Source organism: Dasypus novemcinctus, chromosome 12, assembly GCF_030445035.2.
Source record: "Dasypus novemcinctus isolate mDasNov1 chromosome 12, mDasNov1.1.hap2, whole genome shotgun sequence".
NCBI lineage: Eukaryota > Metazoa > Chordata > Mammalia > Cingulata > Dasypodidae > Dasypus > Dasypus novemcinctus.
The window spans coordinates 108,098,263-108,123,628 of NC_080684.1; the positions used below are offsets into that span (position 1 = coordinate 108,098,263).

The 25,366-nt window shown below is 49.4% G+C and overlaps 1 protein-coding gene across 2 annotated transcripts in view; it reads left to right on the forward strand.

Annotated features, from left to right (window-relative positions):
• The window catches only part of TBC1D22A (TBC1 domain family member 22A), a 361,556-nt gene that overhangs the window by 191,818 nt on the left and 144,372 nt on the right, over nt 1–25,366 (forward strand). For both annotated transcript variants that reach the window (XM_058308954.2, XM_058308955.2), the window contains exon 10: nt 14,287–14,362. In XM_058308954.2, the coding sequence (XP_058164937.1) occupies nt 14,287–14,362 (76 nt within the window). The remainder of the gene's footprint in view (nt 1–14,286; nt 14,363–25,366) is intronic.

Below are 25,366 nucleotides of genomic sequence, written 5' to 3' on the forward strand. Positions count from 1 at the left end.
ATTAGTCATTTACATTTCCTTTCCTTGGGGAAGAATCATTCAATTCTGTGAACTGGTCGGTGGCATGGAAGTGATAGGGATACTAGGGGGAGAGGCTGTATTAGCTTGGACCTTGTAGAAAAGACCAGAAATTAGTGGTGTGGCGAGCTCTTTAGAGAAAGGCCCATGACTGGGCCTGCAGTGGCCTGCGTCGTGGAGGGGGTGGGTAGGACTGTCGTGTAGGCCTGGTGTGTGTTAATCACTGAGGCGAGAGGAGAGAAGGGACAGGTGCATCTGGGAAGGAGCACCTGCCGGGAGCCCTTGGAGAGTGCTGGTTATTCAAGTGTACGCCCAGAAGGAGAGGGCCAGCAGCCAGAGGCTCGGGGAAGGGCGGTGCGGGCACCCCAGCCACGACGGCTTGACCCTGGCATGCTCCAAGGGTCAAAGGAGAGAAAAGGCCAAGGAAGGGTTGGCCGGCGGCCTGGGACACATCACATTCCCAGGAGCCTTGACCTGGAGGAGCAGCTGAGCTGTGCAGTCAGGAGAGGGTGGCAAAGCCCCGGTCCCTGCAGCCAGCCGCCCTGGGCGCAGGACACAGCCCGAGGGCTTGGTTGTGGGTGGAAGCGGGGAAGAATGGGTGAATGGAGCACCTTGTCGGTTTAAGTCTGTTCCTGCCCCAGGACCAGGTGACTCACACTCTGTGGAAAACTCTGAGGAATGTGATTTTAGAGCCCCAGTTGATAAAATTGAGGATTCTTGGCAATATTCTAGAAAGGTTGATTAAACAGACAAGAATGTGCTGATTACTGGCCTGCAGCAGAAGGTTCATTAAGGGGGAGTCATTGAACAGCAAATAATTTAAAATTGGAAATTAAAAAAATTCAATTTACAACAGTATTGAAAAACATAAAATCCATGTTGTTGCCTGAGTGACTACTCTGTTGCTTTTAATTACCAAGTAGTATTCTGTTGTCTGAATATGTCACACTTTATTTATCCGTACTCCTCTTGGTAGAAACCAGAACTGCTTCTAGTTTTTGCCTATTATAGAAGAAGCTGCTCTGAACATTCATATGTAAGGTTTCTTGTTGACATGCTTTCATTTTTCTTGGTTAAATACCAAAGTGGACTTGCTGAGTCATGGGAGTGTGTTCTTATTTATTTTTCAATAAGTAACAGCCAGATCTTTTCCCAAAGTGGTGGTACCATTTCACATACCCAGCAACAACATCTGAAAGTTGGGGTTGCTCTGTACTCTCCCCATCATTGCATTTCTTTGATGTTTCTTATTTATTCTTGTTAGCTATCCTTTGTCAAGATATGCTTTTGAGACTGTTTTCTCCCAATTTGTGACTTGTCAGTTCTTTTTTTTTTTTAACTTTGAAAAACTTTATTTACTGCTAACAGCAGTAAGAAAACTAAGCAATATTATGGTCAATAATGCTCCTTAAAATTTAGAATAACTACAAAACAGCATTCTTTCCCTCCTAAAATTATTTCTGTCATCAAAGACCTGCTCAAATTGAAGGTGCATTCTGGTAATGTCTTTATGTTTCAAATCTTCATAGGAACCAGAAAAAAGCAGTGAAGGCGCTATGTTTCAGTCAGAAACTTACTTTCCATGAAAATGCCAGTTAACCTGGTTAGCAACATTCATCAAGGCAGTGGGGTTAACAAAAGAACTAATCCACACTGCTTCATAAATAAACCATTACCCTAGACATCTTGACAAGGCATTAAAAGGACACTCTGAACCTAAGTATATCTTTTTTTTATCTTTTATTATCTTTTCTTTTTTTTCAAAGATACATAGATCATACAAAATGTTACATTAAAAAATGGAAGTGTTCTGCATGTTCGTGCACTGATGGATACAGGCTATGTTAAATTTCACCAAAAATTTATAAAAGTGTATAGTCTAAAATGTAAACCATAATGTAGCCATGGTTAGTGGCTGCATTTCAGTATTTGTACATCAGTTCCATCAAATGTAACCTCCACATGTAAAAAGATCATTGCTGGGGAAGGGGGAAAAGGGTTTGATCTTGGGTATATGGGAGTCCCCTATATTCTATGTGTCACTTTACTGAGACCTAAAACTTTTTTGAATACATAATTAAAAAAAAATGGATGTAGACATTGAGGAAGAAATGGAAGAGATTGCCTTGCTACTGTATGTACAGGGCAACACCTATTACAGTGATGAAAGGCAAAACGTCAAAAAATTTTTTTGATATTTTTCATTTGTTTGATACCCCAACTTACTTTTTACTTCATTTCAGTTTTTATAAATTATTTCGTATTCTGTTTCTAATCTTTAAACCTATCATTACAATTTCATTTTCCTGTTAATCGAATTCGGCAATTTATTAGGCTTCACTTTTGAAGAAGTTTTGGATCACAGAGGGGTTCAGCTATGGCAGGGGAGGAGCACTGGTGTAGGGTGTCATTGATGGGGGATGCGTGGGTGGGAGGGAGTTCTCCAGGGCATGCGTATAGGGTATGTAGATAGGTTCGGATGTACTTTGGGTATTGACATAGTGGGTAGAGTTTGGCACAACAACTGAGGGAGTGCTGAGTTCCCATTCTGGGTAACTCTTTTGTACTCCCCAGTGGAGTAGCAGCAATCCCCCAGGTGCAAGGGCAAAGACCAGTGAAGAAGGATGGTCCAGATGAGCCCTTGATACTGATGACTATGCTTATGAACCTGCGTGCCTGAAATATAAACTGAGTCTAGAGCTGCAGGGTGCCCAAGAGTTACCTCCTGATAGCCTCCGTGTTGCTCAAATGTGGCCTCTCTCTAAGCCAAACTCAGCATGTAAATGCATTACCCGCCCCCCCCCCCCCCAGCTTGGGTCATGACTCCTGGGAATGAGTCTCCTTGGCACTGAGGGATTACTGCCAATCACCAGCTGGTGATCCAACTAGAAAAAGACCTTGAGTAAAAGGGGGAAATGGTAAAGACAAATGAGTTTATAAGGCTAAGAGACTTCAAAATGAGCCAGGAGGTCATCAGAGGGGTCGTGTTTACGCATGCCTCAGCAGGATCTCAGAGAAAGCCAAAGTAGATACAACTCCAGGTACTGGTGCTCCATAGTCCTGAGGGCTATGGAGACACACAGCTTCTATGGTCATGACAGATGGCTCTGGAGTTCAGTGCCTTGCCAGTGGGCCCTACTTTGGAATTTGTGCTCCTGAGTGTGATGGACTTGGACTCAGATGTGACTTCTCTATGCATGCCTTTTCTGTCATCTTACTGAACCTGTGGTTGGTGCTGAGGTTGGCGTGTGCTCAGGAGATTTGAATTTCTGGACTGTCCATGTGCCAGCTGGACCCTGACCCTCAGCAGAGTTGCAATACCTACTTTCTGGTTTGTTGGACATACCTAGGTCAACTAACAGGGAGGTGAGAATGGTCAACCACCACAACAGGGAATCGAGAGAGTCTATAGCTGCAAGCAGGAGAATCCCAGCAGCCCTGTGGGATCTAAGCCCCCTCTCGATTTAAAGGTGGAATGGACATCGCCATGCCAGGGTTCTCAGGATGGAGGAATAAAATATGGATTAGAGTGGACTTACTGGTATTTTACTGTAGAATTATTGTGACCCTAGCAATGGAAGAAACTATCATTGATTTGGAGACAGTGGCCATAGGAGTTACTGAGGGCAGGGAGAGGGAAGAAGAGGTGTGATATGGGGGCATTTTCAGGACTTGGAGTTGTCCTGAATGATATTGCAGGAACAGATGCAGGCCATTATATATCCTGCCATAACCCACTGAATGGACTGGGGGAGAGTGTAAACTACAGTGTAAACTGTAATCCATGCTGTGCAGCAGAGACCCAGAATGTATTCATTAAATGCAGTGAATGTGCCACAATGATGAAAAAGGTTGTTGTGGGAGGAGTGGCCAGGGGGCGGGGGGGTGGGTTGTGGAGTGGAATATGGGAACCTCTTATATATATATTTTTTGCCTTTTTAGTTTTTTTTTTTTAATTAAGGGAAGTTGTGGTATAAAGAAAAATCATGTAGAAAATACTACCCCACTCACTCAGTTTTCTTTAACGCTTTGCATCAGTATGATACCTTTGTTACAATTGATGAAACAATGTTATTGTTAATTATACTGTAGTCCATAGTTGACATTAGGGATCACTGCGTTATATAGTCCTATGATTTAAAAAATATATATTCTGTTAATATATCTGTGACTCCAAATTTCTCCTTCCATCCACACTCAAATATACAATTCAGTGGTGTTAATCACACTCACAGTGTGGTGCCACTGCCACCACCATCCACTCCCAAACCCTTTCCATCGCCTCAGACAGAAACTCAGCACCTATTAAGCATCGGTTCTTCATTCCCTACCCCACACTTGCCCCTGGTAACCTGTATTCTGGTTTTTGACCTAGTTCATATTTATAGTGTCTTTTGATGGGCAGAAAATTTTAATTTTGATGAAATCTAATTCATCCCTTTTTTCCTGCGTGGTAATGGCTTTCTGCGTCTGGACTAAAATCCTTTCTCTGTACCGTGGATGCCAAGGTAGTCTCCTTTGTTTTTCTTATGGAAGCTTTATCATTTTAGCTTTCACTTTTCGGTCTATAATCCATCTTGACTTAATCTGTGTGTATGATGTGAGGAAAGTGTATTACATTAATATTTCCACATAGATAGCCTAGGTAGCATAACACGATTTGTTGAAGACACTTTCATTTCCACATTGGATTGCGGTGGCACATTTGTCGAGAAATCGGATGACTGTGTAAGTGTCTGTCTACCTGGGTGCTCGCTTCTGTTCCGCTGACCTCTTGGGTCCTGAGGTGAGGATCTACTGCCTCGATTACTGTGGCTTCATGGTGAGCCTTGGAGCTGGGTATGGTAAATCCTCCAACTTGGGTCGTCTTCTTCAAAATTTTCTTTGGTGTTTGCATTTGTATGTAAACATCACCATTTGCCTGCCCTTTCTTACAAAAAAAGCCTAGTGGGATTTTGAATGGAATTCTGTTGAATTTATATGTCTGTTCTCCTTGAAATGACAGTATTAACAATATTGAGTCTTCTAAGCTATGAACATGGTAACTTTAAGTATTGTTTATCTTTGCCAGCATTTTGCAATTTTCAGTTTATAGGTTCTGTTTATATTTAAGGTTATTTTAAAATATTTACGTTCAAAACTACTTTAAATGGCATAACTTTTTAAAAAATTTTGTTTTTATTCCTGGGATATATAAATATGCTTGTTTATATAAGCTAACCTAGTATTCTAGCTGCTATTGCTGGGTAACAAATTACCCCAAATTACCCCAAATCTTGATTTAAAGTAGCCATTTTATTATGCTTGCCAATTCTTTTGTCAGGATTTCAGTCTGGGCATGGCACAGATTGTTTATCTATACACTACAATGCCTGCAGCCTCAGCTGGGAAGATCTGAAGGCTGGATCTGTACTACCATTTGAAGACTTGGGGCTGGAATCATCAGAAAACTCATTCATTTAAATGTCTGGTGCCTGGGGTAGAACTCATGGCCCCTCATGTGGCTTATTATTCTCATATCACAGTTGCCTTAGGATGATCAGACTGCTTATGTAGTTCAACTTTCAGGGCTCCCAGTGAGACTCTTTGACGAAATAAGATATAAGTTGAATTTTCTGTGACCAAGTCTTAGATGTCACTTAATACCACTTTCATTGTACTCTTCTGGTTTAAGCAGTCACGGTCAACCCAGGTTCAATGAGAGGAAAAATAGACTATATCTCTTGATGTAGGAGTAAGCCTGCTCATATTGTAAGAGAGCATGTGGGGTGGAGATGCTGTTGTGGCCAACTTTGGAAGATGTGATATGCCATGCCATGTTTCTGGTGTCTGTTACGTTCACTTAATAGTTCTAGGAACTTGTTTTTGTGGATTCCTTAGGATTTTCTTTGTACATGGTCATGCCATCTGCAGATAAAGAGATTCCTTTTTCTTTCATGCAGCTTTTATTTTCTTCCCTTGCCTTATTGCATTGTCAAGGACCTCAAGTACAAAGTCAGATAGATGCGATAAGGGCAGACATCTTTGCCTCCTTCTGGATCTTAGTGTTTGTGTGTACAAGTGCGATGTATTCAGGCTCTCACCATTAATTACAATTTTGTTTGTGTAGATACCTTTATCGTGGTGTCTGTTGATAGAGCTGATTCCACAGATAAGTGGTCTGTGTTTTTAATAAGCACCCCAGTTTATTTTGATATGCCTTTTACTGTGAGAATTATTGGTATATATTGGAGGAAGATTGCTGAGGCAAGTATTCCTAGGAGTGGGTGCTGGAAAAGCAGGACGACATCACTGTTTGAGACTTTTTATGATGTATGAATGGGTATTAAATTTCCTCAAGTGTTTTTCTCTTCACCTGTTGAGGTGATCATATGATTTTTCCTATTTATTTTCTTAATAATGAATGACATGGTTAAATTTTAAAGATTTCCACACTTTTCATGAGGGATATTTGTCTTTAAATTGTTTTCTTCTAATGTCTTTATCTGTTTTGGCAGTAGGGAAACAATGGCCTCATAAACGACTCCTGGATTTTCTGAAAGAGTTTGTGTTAGATTGGCAGCAGTGCTTTAGAAGGATTCCACAAGTTTTATAATGATTTATCATTCAACATATTTTCCAATATTCCCTGTGTTTTCTTTAGTCCCATAGGTTATTTAGAAATGTTTTGTTTAATTGGGGATTTTCTGTAACTGATTTTTAAAAAGATTTATTTATTTATCCCCCCCACATTGTTTGTTCTGTGTCCATTTGCTGTGCATTCTTCTGCGTCTGCTTGTCTTCTCTCTATGCTATGCTGGGAACCGATCCTGGGACCTTCCAGGGAGGAAGAGAGATGCTCAATCTCTTGCACCACCTCAGCTCCCTGGTCTGCTGCATCTCTTATTGTCTCTCCTCTGTGTCTCTTTTTCTTGCATCATCTTGCTGTGCCAGCTGTCTGCTCAGGCCAGCTTGCTGCGTGGACCAGTGCTCTGCATGGGCCAGCATGCTGCATGGGCCAGCTTGCCTTCAAGCTGGGAGGCCCCAGGAATTGAACCCTCGACCTCCCAAATGGTAGATGGGAGCCCAATCATTTGAAGCACATCCACTTCCCTGTAATTGATTTTTTTGTTGTTGTTTTTTTAAAAAAAGTTTTATTTATTTATTTCTCTCCACCCTCCCTGGTTGTTTGTTCTCTGTGTCTATTTGCTGCGTGTTCTTCTTTGTCCGCTTCTATTGTTGTCAGCGGCACGGGAATCTGTGTTTCTTTTTGTTGCGCCATCTTGTGTCAGCTCTCAGTGTGTGCGGCACCATTCCTGGGCAGGCTGCACTTTCTTTCGCGCTGGGCGGCTCTCCTTATGGGGTGCATTCCTTGCGTGTGGGGCTCCCCTTCGCGGGGACACCCCTGCATGGCAGGGCACTCTTTGTGCACATCAGCCCTGCGCATGGGCCAGCTCCACACGGGTCAAGGAGGCCCGGGGTTTGAACCGTGGACCTCCCATGTGGTAGACGGACGCCCTCACCACTGGGCCAAGTCCACTTCCCTGTAATTGATTTTTAATTTAGTTCCATTGTGATCAGACTTCATACCTTGATTTCTTTCAGTTCTTTTAAATCTATTGGGACTTGTTGTTTTGGGGTCTGTCATGCTCTTTCTTGGCGAATGTTTCATGAGTCTTTCAAAGAATGTGGTGTGTTTTGTAAGCGCCGCTCAGGTCCACCTGGTTGATAGTGCTGTGTTCTTCTCTGCTCATACTGATTTTCTCCTATAAGAGGACTTTTGCAGTTTCCAAGGGTAATTGTTGGTTTGTCTGTGTCTTCTTTTGGTTTTGTCAGTTTTCCTTCATATGCTTTGCTTCTGTTATTAGGTAGATACGCACTTTTGGTTTTTATGTTTGCTTAGTGAATTGGCGTGTTTATTGCTATGTAATAGTCCTCCTTTTCTGATTACTCGAAGTCCAGGTTATCTCACGTTGATACAGCCATCCCAGCTTTCTTAGGATGAGTGTTTCTGAGAGGCATCTTTTTCTTTGAATCCATTTGTGTCTTTTTACTTAAAGTGCATTTTTGTAACTTATAGTTGGGCTTTGTTTTTTAGTCTGCTATACATTCATGTAATATGTCCAATGTAATTATTTACATGTCTGGGATTTAGTCTGCCATTTTGCTGTTCATGTTCTATTTGTCTCATTTTTTCTTGCTCCCTTTTTCTTTTTTTATACATTATTTTTGATGTACTATTTTTTATATTCTTCTATTTTCACTTAGGCTTATTGGCTATCCCTCTCCCCCATTTTTTTTTTTTTAAGGGTTTGATTTGCTCCTCAATTATGCTTTTCTAACTTATCCCAGGCTGCCTTCAAATACTATTAGACCTCTTCAGTGCTGCAAGTGGGCTAGTGTCTGAGAACAGGCGTGCGGTAGTTTTCTTGTCTAATATGATAGACGGCATAATCAGGATTCAGAGTGAGTTCAGCTGCCTGGAATGCCAAGTGCTCCAGCCAAATGAAGCAGCTACTAGGAATAAATATAGAGTTCTATGTTCAAGTTCAAAAAAGCATCCAATCCAACACAGGTCAGTACAAAGCAGTTTTGACAGTTTGGCTTGACTGCTGTGTCAATTTGAGGCTCTTGCCATATGCCAGTGGTCTCCTCCCCGACATCTCTGCGTCCTCTCTGGCCCCATTTATTCCTTCTGCAGCTAGCAGCCAGCGCCACCTTTTGAGAATGCAAACCCTGTCACCGTGGCCGCTGCCCTCCTTGGACTCTACTCTGTAGCTTTGCGTTGGCCTTATCCGGAGGGGCCTGGATGGCTCCTGGCCTCAGAATGGCCTTCTCCTGCCTTCGCCCAGCGTCCTCTCTGCCCCTCCAGCGGCACTGTCCTTCCTTCTCTCCCGCCCGCCTTGGGACTCGCCTCCCTTCCTTTGGCCCCAGGCACGCCCTGCCGTCCCGCAGGCCTCTGCTCAGGCCTTGCATCGTCAGCAGGCCCGTCCGGGCCGGTCCTCTGTGCTGTGCTGGCATGGCCACCTGCACCCCAGCTGGCACTCCAGGTGCATTTGCCCCCTCAGGTGGCCACCTCCACCTACAGAAGGGCCTGGTCTCCTTTTCTCCCTGGCTGTGTTGGAGGCCCCTGGACGGCCCCCAGGTTTGGGAGTCACAGGACTTAGCGGGCATCATACCCACAGCTGCGGTTTGTTATGGCAAGGAGCTGCAATCCAACTGTGCAAAAGGAAGAGGCATGTGGGGCCAGGTCCTAGTTTCCAGAGACCCTTCTCCCCACGGAGTTGCGCAGGGTGTGCTCAGCTCCTCCAGCAATGAGTTGTGGCAGCAGGTATGAAGTGCTTTCTACCAGCAAAGCTCATTGGAGGCCCAGTGCCCAGGGCTTTTACTGGGGGCTGATCATGTCAGCCCCTCAGCCGCTGGTGGTCCTGGAGTCCTGCCACGTGGTGAGGCAAGCTGGGGTCTGCCGGTCTCCCTCGCGTACCCCTGGAGCCCAGCTGTGGCGATCAGGCAACGCCTCCCTGAGCCTCTCGGCTCCTCTGTCTTTCTGCAGCTGAACCTGGCGTCTCTCTCTCTCTCTCTCCTGACAAGGTCAAAAACGGCAGCGCTCCCTTGCTGTGTCTCTTCTCTCTCTGTGTGTTCTCAGTTTATATAAGACCAGCAAGAGGCCAGGGCTCCAGCTTGGGTCACACCTCCCTGACGTCAAAAGCCCTGAGTGATCTAATCAGGTGATGCAGTCAAAGGTCCCATAGCTGGATTTAATGCAATCAAAGGGACTCACACCCATAGGAATGGACTAGTTTAAGAACGTTTTCTTTTATGGGATTAATAAAAAAAAAACCTTTCAACCGTCACAGCTGGTCGAGCTGGCGGGATGCTGTGTCCGTGGTGGCCGTGCAGGTGGCCCTGAGGGATGTGCAGACTGAGTGTTTTTAGAAGTGGAAGGAGGTGGAGGTGATGGGACCCTGGTCCAGGCAGAAGAGCCCCTGTCCTGTCTGCAGGTGGGGATTTTAGTTCTCTGCGCTTGGACGTTTTAATAGGTGGTTGCTGCGGCTCCCGCAGCTGGGCTGAGATGAATTTGTTTCAACTTCCCCTTCAAATGCCCTTCACAACCCTTCATTCCGCCTTTCTGCTGAGGAGCACAGAAAGGTTTATTTGTTATTGCTACAGGTGCGATGGCCGAGCAGCGGCACCTGTTCCTTGATTGTTTGCTTCTGAACCTCACCTTCTGTAAACCATCGCCCAACATCGTTCTCCTCCTCAGACCTGCCTTCCTTCCCTCATGCTGTAAGTTTTGTCGAGTAAATCCTTTTTTAAAGACAAAATAAAATCTCACCCTGGAGGGGCCCGCTAGTGTACTTCTCATTGATATTGACACGTCCGTAAATGTCCAGAAGTCAATCTGGTTTCCTGGCCTGAAGCCGCTGATGAGGCACCTCCAGGGTCCCCAGGAAAGGCCCTGCTGAGGGCCGTGCTCCGCCACCTCTGCCTCGGGGGCCCTGCGCTGGCCGCAGGCTGCCGGGCACGGCCCCGCCACTGCCCCGACGCCCAGCCGAGACGGGCAGGCGCAGACGCCCCGCGCGCCGTGGCCTTCACGGCCGCTGCTCTCTGAATTTCGGTCACCCTCGTCTGCGGTGGGTTTCGTCTTTCGTGCCCTGTCCTCACACCGAGGGCCGAGGCCAGCCTGTCAGCGTGATTTTCTGAATAGGCTCTCAGGTGTCATTCTTTTCTTATTGCTTGGATTTCTGAGAGAACTCATCTTCCTGAACTGGGTTCTGGACAAATTGAGAAATAAAACAAAACAGTGGCAGATGGAGGCTAACGAATAACTTTTATATCTGCTGAATGGGGGGTTTGAAATCCCATCTTGGTGTGAGAATCTAATAAACTGGCTGAGTGACTCCCAGGATCATGCGGCCCCTCCCGCCCCAGGCCAGCCGGGCCAGGCAGGTGCGCACACGCGCCGGGGCAGCGGGCTCGGAGGGGAAGCTGCCTCCTCGGGCAGTTTCTGGGGAGGGAAGTGCAGCAGGTGCCCTTGGCGTCCCTGCCCCTGGAGGCAGCCTCAGGCCGCACTTCAGCTGGGTGTGTGGGGAGGGGAACGGCGAGAGCCGTGGGGCTCTGCTCTTCTCCCAGGACCCCTGAGGGGTGGCTCTGGAATGGAGCAGAAGGCTTGGTAATCCGCAGGGCTGCCCTGTGCCCAAGCCTGCCACCCCGCCCTCTCAGGGGCTGCCGACATGGAGACCTGCAGCAGCAGCCTGCCCCGGGCGTGAGTCTGAGTCGCCTCTGTTATCAAATGCCCAGGGAAGAAGAGGTCTTGAGGACCTGCTCTCACAAGTTCAGGTCCAAAGAAGAGGCCATTCAAAGGAACTTGAAGTCCAAAACCAAGACTGCTTGTTCCTCTTAAAGCTCAACTTCATCGCAGCCCCCAGCCTGTCCTCCTCACTCCTTCCTGTGCCCTGTGCCAGCCAGCAGATGTGCCCCAGGCCTGCGGTGTGGCGGCTTTCCCGGGGTGGGGGCTGCTCCCCCGGGGCTTGGAGCCAGGCCCGCTGCACGCTGGGGTCTCTGACAGCCCTCGCTTCCTGAGAGTTCAGACCTCAGCAGCTCCCGCCGCTTGTTTCAGTATCGGCTGCTCTGTGCTCGCTGCGTCTAGAGAACGCATCGCTCCAGCCCCTTCACCAGCACCCCAGGCAAGACCGGGTCCCCCGAGCCGTCCGTCCTTCCAGCTGCCAGAGATGGTGGGGAGCCTCCACGCCGTGTGGGGTGGGAGGGCGCGGGGCCCTGCCGCCCCAGCAGAGGCGCGGTGGTGTGGAGTGCAGGGGCTGTCGCTGGAAACCCACTTGGGAGAAATCTCCAGGGAGAGCTTGCGCTCTGTTTGTTTCCTGTTTCTGTGGTAAATCCACAGTGCCTGGTGCATTTCTAGTTCTCCGCCAGCGGCAGCCACTCCCGCTCCTGCTGGGAGGGTCTCGTGCCCGCGTGTGCGTGTGTGAGAGGAAAACAGCCCGTATGGCGCACTCGCCGAGCCAGGTGCAGTAGGCCCATGGGCCTCAGGAGCTGCTGCCAGCCGGAAGGCTGACCCCTTGGCCCACCGTGTCCCACCCGGAGAGCCCCCTCTGCCGACCCAGAGGCCGGGGGCCGGGAGTGCTGCTGACGAGCACCCCACCCGGCCCCCAGAGCGCCCCCCGACTCCCTCTGCACGGGCGCCGTGGCCCCATGGAGCAAGGGCCGTCTGTGTGGTCGGCACTCCGTCCAAGAACATCTTTCTCTCAGGGTCCCACACTTGATCCCGTGGATAGGAAACGTGAATCCGGGACAGGCCCTGCTGCGAGTGCCGCGTGAAGTCGGGGCGGCTGGGACCCGGCCCTCGTGTGTTGCCGTTAGCTGCAGCCTCCCAGCGCTGGCCCGTCACCAGCAAGCAGTGCGCGCTGCCGGGGCCAGGCGGTCTCTTCTCCCGCTGGAGCTCACGGCCCCCCTCTGGGCTGCGGAACAGCCCTCCACTGCGACTCCAGTTCTGGCCGCCGCCGGCTCTCCCCTGGTTTTCTTTTTCGGGCATCTTAGAGGCGCTGGTGAAGACCGCCCTGAGAGCGCCCTGTGCTGACGTTTGCTCTGATGTAGAGGGTTCACAAGCAGAGTGGCTTCAGCCAACGCAGACCACTGTTCTGTGGGTCAGAGGTCCAAGGTGGTTCTCTCCCCTCAAGTCAAGTCAAGTCAAGGGTTGGCTGGAGCCCCCCCGGGGTGGGTGGGATCTGTTGCCTGCCCCTTCCCAGCCGCTGGAGGCCGCCCACATTACTTGGTCCGTGGCCCCCTTCTGCCATTTTCTAAGGTGGCAGCGGTAGGTGGAGTCGCCGCGTCGCGTTGCTCTGGTCTCAGTGTCCCTCTTCCACTTGTAAGGACCCTCGTGATGGTGGTGGCCCACCTGGGTATCCCAGGGCAGCCTCTCCACTTCGAGGGAGCTGGTAGCAGCCTCAGCCTGTGCTGTGGGCTGTGTCACGTCGTCACAGGTGCTGGGGCTCCTGGGGCCGTGACCCAGCACTCCACTCTTCCATACTCGTCAGCAAGTACGTATCCAGCCTGTGCTGCACAAGTCCGTTGGAACCCTAGCTCTGGAAAGAGTCCCTGAGCCCCGACTCAGTCTCTGTGGGGCCTGCACCCCTCTTCTGGAGCTGGAAGCCATTTGGGTGTGTCCCTGGAGTGAGTGGCCAGGGCGTCGGCGTTCTTCTCTGGCTGAACCTCCCAGCCGCTGCTTTGTGTGGTTAGGTGATGGCGGTAGAGCAAGAGCGGCTGTTGTTTCCCGGTACCTGCTGACTCTCACACCCTCGTACACGTCCCACATACTCCCATTTCCTTTTAACCTCCTTAGAACCTAAAAGGCAGTATCACCATCATCCCTTAGAGATGAAGGTACTGCAGCCCAGAGAGGTGACGGCACTTGCCACTGCCACACAGCTCCTGAGCAGTAGTGCTGGAGTCCCGGTCACAGTCTGCCTGACTGAAGACTAGTTTTCTCAGTTCACCCAAATACACCTTTGTGAGGAAAGTCAGAGGTGCGCTTTTTTCCCTCATGCAGCAACTGCGTCATTAGCACTCAGGTGTGGGCGTGACGCTGTCCCTGGCATCACCTGGGCATGCCTGCCATTTCCCCCCAGCTCACCTGGCAGTGCTCATTGTCCCTTGAGCAGTGTTCCCAGGTGCTCACCTTGCTGTCCACTTGCTCAGTTTTGATGCAAATGTTTTACACTTACATGTAGGAGGGCACTCTGTGATGCCAGGAAATGCCGATTCATTTTCTCAGTCAGTCTCCCTGCGTTCCCAGTGGGGCTCTGCCGGGGGCAGGCTGGGGGCCGCCCTGATTTGTTTCTTAAGGTGAAATGTGGTACTAGGTTGCAAATTGGTTCTAATACTGAGCCTATAACTAATTACTGAAACTTCATCTTTACTCCAGCAGGCTTTTAACTGCTGGAAGATGTGCTCCTTGTGTATGTGCGTTGTGTACAAATACACCGGAGTAGTTAGTTCTCCCGGCCGCGCCCTGGTGTCACTATTCTCGCACTGGCCCTTACCTTAGCTGTAGCCTGTGGGAGGTGCTGTTCTCCCAGGGGGCAGGGGAGCCGCGCCTTCCGTGGGGTGGCCTGCTGGCGGTGCCGCTGCCTGGCCGGCCGCCCCCCACCCCCTGCAGGACTCTGCCCGGTCCTGGTGACCTCTCCAGGAGAAGCCCGCTGGCAAGAATCGCCGCGGCTATTCCTGGACCCTTGGTAGATCTTTGCGTATCCTAATTTATTGCTTTTTCTTTAGGACAACTACACTTTTGCCCAACCTGGGATTCAAATGAAAGTGAAGATGTTAGAAGAGCTTGTGAGCCGGATCGACGGTAAGCCAGCTTCCTGAGCAGCGCCCTCCCTGGGGAGCCGTGAGGGACCGCTGGGCCGCGTGCGCAGCGCGGCGGCCGCCCGTCAGTGTGGTGGGTGCCGAGCTGTGGCCACGCGCCTTCCGAGGTGAGGCGCCGGCTGCGCACCACTGCCATGCCTTTGTGTGAGGCGAGGCCATTGGTCCAGGGCCGCCCCTCGGCAGGTGGGTGCTGAGCACCCCAGTGCAGCCAGCACCCCTCCTGAGTAAGCGGCCGATGGTCAGTCGTGGCTGCTCTTGGCCCTGTTCCCTGCCTTGGTGCGCCATTTTGCGGTCAAGGATGCTAGAATAATTTCTCCATAGAATCCAGTTAATTACCATGTCTGCAAAGAACATCTTTAATATTACAGAAAAATTACAGTGTGTGCTCAGGCAATTTTAGATTATGCTTTCATGTTTAAATAGGGGACTTTGAAATACTTTTTACCTTCGTCCTTAAAGTAATCCCCCCAATGATGTGCTAGGCTGTCATATTGCAATAACAGAGTTTAATTAAATGAAAGTTGAGAGATAATGCTTGCCCATTCCAAGCATTTTCTCCTGGTAGTTTGTGAAATTAATGAGCAGCGACTTAACAGCATGATGCCGAGCAGGTCCGCGATCCAGCCGGTCCGCGATGAGAGACAGAGAAGAGAAGTGCTCTTTAATGAAGAGTTGCGTGTGAGCTTGGCAGATGCTTTCACTGACTGGGCAGAGAAACTGTACTTGGTTTAAAACCTCGGTGGGCTGCGCAGTGCACTGCTCTGCCTCCTGAGAGTCTGCAGACCACTGTGCCTTCAGCAGGAGAAAATGGTCGACGCAGTCTTCCCAGGAAAGCACTGGGTTTGGGAAACTACTGAATGGCATTATGAAATGGAGTCATACGAGTTATAAACTCCATTTTGTTCCTTGATTGAATCTGGTTTTCAACTCTGTGTCTAATGGTTATTACCTAATCTCCATATTATACAGTTTTACCCAGTTCTTCCAATAATACTTTATTTGATTCAGTATCGTATTTAGCTGCTTTTCAACCTATCCAAAATACTGGTTTTTTTGCTTATGTAAGTGCATTTATGTACATTTATTACTGACTTCTCAGTGAGATGTTTTTGATAGTGTTGGTTTTTTCCCTGCCAGCAGTTTCGCAAGTGCTCCCCAGCCTCATTGAGTTCTTTGAAATATGATCTGAAGTAGATGGAATCACACTGTCTCAGCCCACTCTTCTCCTCTTGTGTCCCTTTGAAGGCATATTTCATATTTTCCTGAACGTTAGGAAGTTGTGGTTAGTGCTCATTTGTTCCAGTGCTGCAGTTTGGGAGCTACTTGAATTGATTTTCTCTGGTGCTGTGGTTGAGCAAGAAGCACAGTGCAGCTTTGCTGGATGGCTGTTTAAAAGAACAGCAACAGCAACCGGAGTCGCCCCAACCAAATCTCCCCTTTTCAGTAAATCGCATTTTCATTTTCAGCGTGGCTTCTGAGTAGGGCATTTTCCTCCTGCAATTTCTTGTTCATAGATTCTGTTCTTCACAACAGAAGATTCTCTGGCACAGTAATTTTATCTGTTTGTTACTGCCCTTCTGATGAAACCTTCTAAGGAAATGAGGAATTTCTGGGATGACTGCAAAATAAAAACCGCTCGGCGTTCCCAGCAGGAAGCGCCCAGGATCTGCGTGGTTTGGGCTCTCTTTGCCCGGGAGAGCCACGATCCCTCACGTCCTCGAGAGGAGCGCCCCTGGGCCCCAGGTGAAGGGAGTTCTCCCTCTCCTCTCCTCCTTCCATCACTCAAGTCTTGGAAAAGAATTCGTGGGCTTGGAACTTTTGCAGAGGCTGTGAAGATTTTATTAAAGGCAGGAAATGCTAGGAAGAAAAACTGCTTTAAAAACAACAGCAAATAAATTTGAAAAACTACCACCACCACATTTCTGCCTGTTAGAGGAAGGACAGCTTTTATTTCAGAAAATTTTGGTACATTGTGGAAGAATACGCCTTCAGACTTTTTGATTAAGGAAGGTGAGGCTTTGTGGGCATGGCTTAGATGGGAATGGCTTAGAAAAGAGCTAAATTGTTCTGTAGGATAAATTTAAAGGAATTTTAGAGGCCCAGAGGTAGTGTAGCAAGGATATGAGCTTAGAAGTCAGAAAAGGATGGTGAAGTTAAAAAGAAAAATGTCTGGGGAGGCAGAATTCTAGGAGTGTGGTTAGAGGGAAGGTGGGCAGGTGAACCCAGACACTAACATGTTTTTTGATATTGAGGAATGGCTAATCCTAATGAATTTCTATAAAGCAATATTTTTGTTATTTGAGAAGTTGTAGGTGTACAGAAAAATCGTGCAGAAAATACAGCATTCCCATATGCCACTCCCCACACAATTTTCCCTATCATTAGCATTTTATATTAGTATAGTATTTTGTTGCATTTGATGAAACAATATTGTTTTAATTACACTCTTAACTGTAGTCCATAGTTTACATTAGGTTTCACTGCGTTGTATATTTTTAAAAAGGACTTTTAAGTAGTTACATATTTTGAGCAGTACTGTAACACCTCTCTGTTACCTCCAAATATTTAATAAAAATGTAGCACAGACATGAGGGTGCCACGGAGGAGGAAAGAGGGTTGTATCCATGGTGGAGGCCAAGGTGGAAGGAGGATGGGCAGTGACCTTAGAGACTCTGCTGAGTGGGGAACAGCAATCCATCTTGAGAGAGAGGCAGACTGGCTAATGAGGAATCTCAGGAATCCTCTGCAATCTTTGCAGAAATTGTAGAATCTCCCACTGAATGAGAGATTGAGCCACTTATTGGAATCAAGGAAATGTGTGAGAGTAAGAGGAACTTCTCCTTCCAGTAGTGCTGTCTAGATAATTCCAACCAAGTTGGCCACTGAAGACAACTAAAAAAGCTAGATTTTTAAAAAAAGCCAGAAACAAAAAAGAAAAGGAATTTATTGAAAGTATTGAAGACCTAAGAAGAAAGCAGAGACTTCCTGGATCAGAATCTAAGAGATGTCTAGAACCCTGAGAAGTCAGCCTAGTCTAGGGGCATTTGCTAATTCAGAAGAAATAATCCCAAAGAGAGTTGTGGTTTTGATCGCCTGATGGAATGGGTGCGTCAAATCCTAGGTTATTCAAGATGAAGAATCTGAGAACTTCTCATACACTTTATTTTTTTAGATTTTAAAAAATTATTGATTTATTTATCTCCCTTTCCCCCTCTCCCCCCAGTTTTCTGTTCTCTGTGTCCATTTGCTATGTGTTCTTCTGTGACTGCTCCTATCCTTATCAGCAGCACTGGGAATCTGTGTTTCTTTTTGTTGCGTCATCTTGTTGTGTCTGCTCTCCGTGTGTGCGGCACCATTCCTGGGCAGGCTGCACTTTTCTTTTGCGCTGGGTGGCTCTCCTTACGGGGTGCACTCCTTGCGCGTGGGGCTCCCCTACGCGGGGGCACCCCTGCGTGGCACGGCACTCCTTGCGCGCATCAACACTGCGCATGGGCCAGCTGCACACGGGTCAAGGGGGCCCGGGGTTTGGATCTCCCATGTGGTAGACGGATGCCCTATCCATTGGGCCAAGCCCGCTTCCCAGTTTTATTTTTTTGTAGAACTAAATATGAAAGGCAAAACTTCAAATGAGGATAACATAAGAAAATATTTTCAGCCAACATAAACACAGATTTCTTAAAGAAGACCTAAAAGCACTTAGGTCCTTGTTAAAAAAAATTGATAAACTTGACCACATTTAGAGCAAGAATCAGTTCATGAAAAGACATCAAAAAAAGTGAAAAATGCCATCCACAAAGTGGGAAACCTCTTTTGCAAAGTGTGTAACCTACAAAGTATTCATTCATAAAAGTAAAGAATGCCTGGAATTGATTGGAGGTTGACAAACAACTCGGTACGTAGGAGGGCAAAGGAACTTGAGCTGCCAAATACAAAACATGAAATTCAGATTGGGGCCCAATCTGTGACGGGATGCTGTGTCTCGTGAGTAATCAGGGAAATACAGTGTGAAACCATAGTGATCCACCAGGCTGTCTAAAAGAATGAAAAGGCAAACCATGTTAAGTGTTGCAGAAGATAACGTGCAACGGAACTTTCAAGTGTGGCGGCCGGTGGGAATCTTCATTGGCACCATCACTTTGAAAAACTGTTCGTCCTGTCAGGTAAGTTTGAAGTTATATATAGACACTGCGAGTTCCACTTCAGTACAAGTTCTAGAACAGCGCCTGTCCATGGCCTCCAGACCACAGATAGAGCATATCTCGAAACTCCCAAACCGGCGAGCGCTCAGGCTGTGGGCTGCTTGCGGCAGAATATCTGAGCTGCACTGAACAGTGCGGTTGCGTTTCTCCATCTCGGTGGTCGTTTTCCGGGAGCAGCTCACACCCAGCCATCGTCCTTAGTGTAGTGGTGTCCTGCATGCTGACCTTGGGTCACGAAGGACACTAGTTCTGGTGAGAGCAGCTGTGCTCCTCGACGCCGTTGCCTGGAGGGCGTGTGTGCATGGCACCGACCTCGTTCCGTCAGGGCCCTCTCCAGTCCATGGCAGGCCGCCCTTTCCCAGGAGGCCGTGGCGCTGCGGTGGCAGTCCACACGCTGTCCCCTTGGCTTCTGGTGCTCTCTGGGCACCCCGCGGCTGTGGTTTTCTGTGGGGTCCCTCGGACCTCTCAGGTGAGCAGTGCACTCGTGCCGATGGGGCTGGAAGGAGGCACGCTTCTTTCTCCTCTTGGCCTCTTCCTTGCTCCCCCAGCAGCCATCCCCGCAGATGGTCTGCCTGATCCAAGGACCCTGCCTCGCTGGCAGGCCGAGCCCCAGGGCTGGTGGAATACTGTGAGATGACGGGAGGCCGTTCAGCAAAGGCAGTGGCAGTCGGGAGGAGAGGGTGGGCTCGGGGCAGGGTTTAGGGAGCTGTCCCTCCCTGAAAAGCAGCCTAGAGCCTTCTCAACTCTGCCGGCACATGCAGTTTCCTCCTCTCCTGGGGAGAAGTGTCCTGTTTAACCCTTGCTGTTAGGGTGTGGTTTGCCGTCCGGCTGCTCTTGGATTTCCCCGTGCAAGATGCCACCCTGTTTGTGGTGGTGAACTGTGTGTAGAAGCAGCCCCCCAGGGAAATCCCTGCAGTGCTGGCCGATTCTGGAACGCCACCGCCAGCTGTGGGGGACTGTGGGTACATGAGGAAGGCATTTGTGTGTCAGGTGGACATCCAGGACCCACCAACTGTACTGAGCGTGGCCTGAGAACACTTTGGCCTCTTGAGATGATGCATCTGCTTCTGCTCGCGCGATGGTGGGCCTGTGAGACACTGCTGCCCTGGCCTCTGGAATGTTCTTGTGGAGCCTGGACCCCTTGTTCCCAGGGGTCTCAGAACCCGGAGGGGACCGGTGCGTGTGTGTGCACGGGGGTGGGCTGGGCGGCCAGGAGGAGGCGGAGCCTGGGGAGGGTTTGGCAGCAAATGCCGCACGCCTCCTTCCGATTAACTTCCTCACCCGGCAGTGCCAGCCACACAGCTCCCGCCATGGAGGGCGCTGCCTCTCCTGCCTCTTGACTTTCCTGTCAGCAGTAGCTCCGTCTCCCCCCCCCGCCAGCATCAGTTCTTGCTTGGCCCTGGCACACGCGGTGTCCTGTGCCTCTTTGTGGCAGGTGAGACTTGAATCTTGAGGTACAGTAGGTGCACACAGCTTCCAAACCTTACGCTAGAAGTGCGTTGAGTCCCCTTACTAGCTGTGTGTGGAAATCCTCATTGGCCTGAAGCCACCAGCCACTGTCTCCATGAGGACAGGCTTGGCTATACTTCCCGGACAGATGGCCTCGCTGTCCCGGAGATTGAGGGCGAGCCTTCGCTTCCCCCTGCTGCCCACTGCGGTCAGCTGGGCCCTCTCCTGATCTGGCCTCTCCCCAGGGCCAGCCTGCCGGGTGGCCGCCTTCAGGCTTCCTCCTGTCCAGGTTCCCGGCAGGGGACAGGGTTGGGACCGCACACGGGCGCTTCACGCGCCCCGCGGCCTGCACCCGGCGTTTCTGCTCAGGTGGGGAGGAGAGGGCTGCGGCCCCGCGCAGTGGCTGGGAGGAGCAGCTTCTGTGCACAGGAGGCGCTGCGCAAGCCCCACCGCGGCGGGCCGTGCGGGAGGCCCGGAGCCCAGGAATGGACCCAGAGTTCAGACCGAGGTAGAGGAGACATTGTAAGAGTTCCAAAATGAGACTCAAAAAATGAAATAACAGATACCTTAAGGCTTATTTTGTTTTATGTTTTATGTTAGGGCGTGTGTTAGACAAGTCCACAAATAGTGGAATCATGATAAAATCTGGTCTATATTACTCCCCCTTGAGCTGTTTAAGGTTTTATAAACATTTCTTGGCTCAAAGAAGATAGGATGTTCATTTTATGGTTATCGAACTAATATGTTTTCAATATTTGCATTAACTCTCAATCTGTTTCCTGCTTATAAATGATTTTTGTACATAAAATTAACAGTTAACACCAATCATTTAGTAATTTACTCCTGCAATAATAAATGTATGTTGATGCTCCAAATGACCGCAAAACTTTAAACATATAAAGCACGTAAGGATATTTTTGGTCCATTCTGGAGTGTGTACATATATTTTAAAGTAAGCTCAGATGTTTATAATGCACTCAGTGTGTGCCCCGTTCATCAGTTCATCTCCCTCTGCCTCATCCATCATGCCTGATGTCAGCCCATGGGGTCCCCTGAGTCCCGGTCGCTGCTGATGCAGTGATGAAGTGGGGGCTCAGCCCTGGGCTGCTCCTAAGACTGGGGTCCACCTGCCTTGTACCCTGTTGTGACGCCATACTATGATGTTTGTGTGATGAGTTATTTGTCACATCTTTTACTTGAAATAAAAAAGGTGGAGAGCTCCTTCCCTATTAAAAAGGCTATTTGAAGATCTTGGCTTTTTTAAGGATTTATAGTCAGACAGACAAGGCTTTTTTCACAGATTACAGAAAAGTCCTGTGGGCATGAAACTGGCCAGGAAAGGGGAGCCAGTGGCTGGTTGTTGGCGGGAGGGCGGCTCAGGAGAGGGGCACGGAGGGGGTGGGCAGAAGGCAGCCAGCGCCTATAGGCCCTGGGGTGCCTGGGCTGCCCTCTGCTGGCCCCGGTTCTGCCAGGCTCTGTCAACTGGTTATTGGGGGGGAGTTTAGAGTGGGGGCACCTGGGGGGCCGGGCGGGGCCAGTGAAGCCAGGTCACCAGTCAACCAAATGGGCTGAGACAGCCCATGTGATGGTTAGGCTATTGTGTCACCTCGGCCAGGTCATTGTGCCCAGTCATTTGGTCAAGCAAGCACTGGGCTAACTGTAATGCAAGGCCATTTATGGACTTTAGTCACCATTGACTTTACTGCAGTGGTAAATCATAGATAGCTGGTTATAATTACATCAGTCAGAGAGATTGCCATCAGCAATGAGTGATGTTTAGCCCAATCAGTTGAATGCCTTAAAAGGGGAAGTGATTCCAGCATTGAGAGAGAATTTCCCAGCTCGTCTTTAGACAGCCAACATCTCCCAGAACTCGTCAAGAACCTTCATGGGACTTTCATCTGAGCCCCTGGTTGCAGCCTTCTTGTGGAACCTGGACTTGTGCATCCCCAGGTCACATGAGAAACTCTGCTAAAATCGCATACTATTGAAGATATCTCCTGTTGATTCTATTTCCCTGGAGAACCCTGATCATACAGCCCATGCATGGTAACTCCCATGAATGTTCCAGCAACGGCAGCTAAGCTGTTGCCAGGGCTCCTTAGGGGCCAATAAAAAGAAATGAACTTTTCAGTTTTTATCAAAACTGTGCTTTCTCTTTCCTTTAGTAAAAAATTGGGGATATTGTCTTCCTACTTTATCCCACCTAAGGGTTAGGGTTGTCAGATTCAGCAGATAAAATTGCAGAATGGCCAGTTAAATTTGAATTTCAGTCAAGCAACAAATACTTTTTCAGATGAGTATGCCACATGCAATATTGGTGACACATTGAAATTGAGATTTACCTGGGCCTCTCGTAGTTTATCTGGCAGCCCCACCAAGGGTGCGTTCAGATAGGCAGAATCAGATGCAAACCCTGCAGTGCGTGCCCGGTACCTTTCCTTCTTGGAGATGACTGGTGCTGATGAAAATGCTGCTTCTAAATGCCACGGCTTATTTCAGGGCAGTCATGGGAACACAGCTGCGTCTGAATTCTTTTGTAAAACTAAATCATATGACAGAAGTGACCCCTAATGAGCCCTCAGTCCGCAGTCAGGATTTGCCCAGGACAGAAGGGTTTCCTACCATGCAGGACTTCCAGGGCAAAAGCCGGGAGAATTGAGGCAAATGGGGGCAGATGGTTGTCTTGCCGCATGTTTTGCATACACATTATATATACACACACATGCACATGTGTGCTTCTTTTTTTTTTTAAAGATTTATTTATTTTTCCCCACCTCCATTGTCTGTTCTCTGTGTCCGCTTGTTATGTGTTCTTCTGTGTCCGCTTGCACCGTAGGTGGCACCGGGAAACTGCATCTCTTTTTTTTTGTTGCGTCATCTTGCTGTGTCAGCTCTCCCTTTGTGCAGCGCCACTCCTGGGCAGGCTGTGCTTTTTTCATGCGGGGCGGCTCTCCTTGCGGTGCGCACTCCTTGTGCATAGGGCACCCCTATGCGGGGGCGCCCCTGCGTGGCAGGCACTCCTGTGCGCAGCAGCTCTGCACCTGGGCCAGCTCCACACGGGCCAGGAGGCCCAGGGCATTGAATCCTGGACCTCCCATGTGGTAGGCAGATGCTCTATCAGTAGAGCCACGTCCGCTTCCTGTGCACATGTATGTTTGATTAATGATTATTATAAAATGATTATGGTTATCACGGAAATGGTTTATTTGGGGGTCCAGTTGCTAAGTCCGAGTCAGCTGTTTTCCCTGGGCCTGTGCAGTGTGCAGACTTCTCACACGTTCCGGCTGCCAGCCCATCTCCTGCAGAAGGCTTCTTGGGCGCAGCCCAGGGCTGGGAGTGAGCTCTCGGTCGCCTTTGTACGGGGTGGCGCTTGTGGCAGGGCCCTTCTGCGTTGTGAGCTTGGTCTGGCTCTCTGGCCTGCCCTTTCGTGCTCTTTCCTCTGGAGTCTGGCTGAGGAAGCTGTGACGGCAGTGCTGAACACGCTCCCGGTCGTGCAGAACGACCATCTGCAGACAGCCCCGTTGGCTTTGCTTGGTCCTCAGTGACTGCCCTTTGGGCTGTGGCACCACGTGCCCAGGCCTGCGAGCCCACCGTGCCGGCCTGCCCGTCCATGCCAGGCCGATGCGAGCTGTTTGAAGAGGAGCTGCTTTGTTTGTGCCTTCCAGTCCGTTAATCAATTTGCTTTTCCTTCTTCTGCCCCTTCCACCTGGCCCAGCTTCTGGCGACCAAGCTGGCCCTCCAGAGGCACCCGGCGCCCAAGCCCTCCCCCGTCCCCCCAGCTTTTCATTCCGCGGCCGCGCACTGTAGTCCCTCCGCTCTCTGCTTGGCCTGCAGCCTTGTGTGGCCTCGGGCCTCTGCCCAGGCTTCCTCGTTGCCTTCTTCTGGGGCCCTTCTCACCCTCTAGCCACTACGTGGTTAGACATTCTCTTCTTGGCCTGCAGCAACCCAAGTGTGCTGTCAGGTGGCACTTGCAGGTGAAAGGAAGTGGGGACTGGCATAAAGTGTCAGGCAGGTCCTGGGCCTTTGGGGGTTTCAGCTGGGAGGTAACCGGCACACCAGAGCAGAACACAGCGCCCTGCTCACCTGGGAAGTCCTGTGGGCCACCCTCTTGGTAGCACTGTACCTGCATGGAGCCGAGGCTCGGGAGGCCCCTCCTTTAGCGAGCTGTGGGCAGTCGGGGAAGAGGCCACTGCCCACAGCCGAGGCCAGAGACCACGCGCCTGCTGCACTCCCGCAGTTTTCTTCCTTGATGTCGCTAATGGTGTAAGGTGACCGTGCTGTACTCAGCCAGCCCGCGGGGCCCCAGCTCTGTTGGAGGTCTCGAACGTGTGTGTGGCACCATCTGCCAGGTGGAGTGCAGGTTTACGGTGGGACAGGATTGCGCTACTTAGGGTGGTGGCTGGGGAGGGTCCCAGCGGGGGTGGGGCGAGCATGTGTATAAGCCTGTGGGAGCAGTTTCCTACCCCAAAGCGAAATCACTGTGGAGTCTTTTTTGTGAGTATGTATGTTTTAAATTAAGATGTAGTTCACGGAAGAAATCATCGTCATCGTTGTCATCCTTGTCCATTAGCAAGAAGCATGATTGTGTCTTAGTGTAAGTCAGCCAAAGGGGTGCTGATGCAAAGTACCAGAAGTCTGTGCATTTTTATAAATGGTATCTATACAAGTCACAAGGCCCTGAAAGTCCAACTCAAGGTACCGTAAGAGGAACTTTCTCACCCAAAGTCATTTACCACATGTTCAAGCAAAATGGCGGGTGAGGTCTGCGAGGGCTCAGCCTTCCTCCTTCCTCTTAAGGCTCTGTGGTCCCAGCTTCTTCCCGTCTCAGATGCAGGCTGGCATAGGGCTGGTCTCTCAGGGCTGCTCAGCCGCTCTGGTCTCTCCACAAGATCAGCTGTAGACCCTCAGGCGGCTCCCTTCCGGGCCGCAGGATCCTCTGTCTTCTCTGTGTGTCTGCTTCCCTGGGATTCTGCTTTATCAGCCCAAGGGGGCTGGGACTCAGCGCTGAGTCGCGCTCTAGTGATGTGGTTGAATCAAATCCCTAATTTTAACATAATTTAGTCAGACTTCTCAGCTGAATATAATACAGTCAAAGGGTATCACGCCCAGAGGAACAGGCCAGTTTACAAACATCATCTACATCTCTTTGGAATCCATAAATAATATCAAACTGCTACACTTAGGCAGGTGAAATGGAAGAACTAACTATGTTTCAAAATTTCCAAATCAACATGATGACATGATGGAAGGAAAAGAAGACTCTTCATTTGTTCCTTTCAGTGTGGAATCTTTGAAGTTTGTGTGAAAAAGGCACCAGGAGAACAGCACATGCGGGT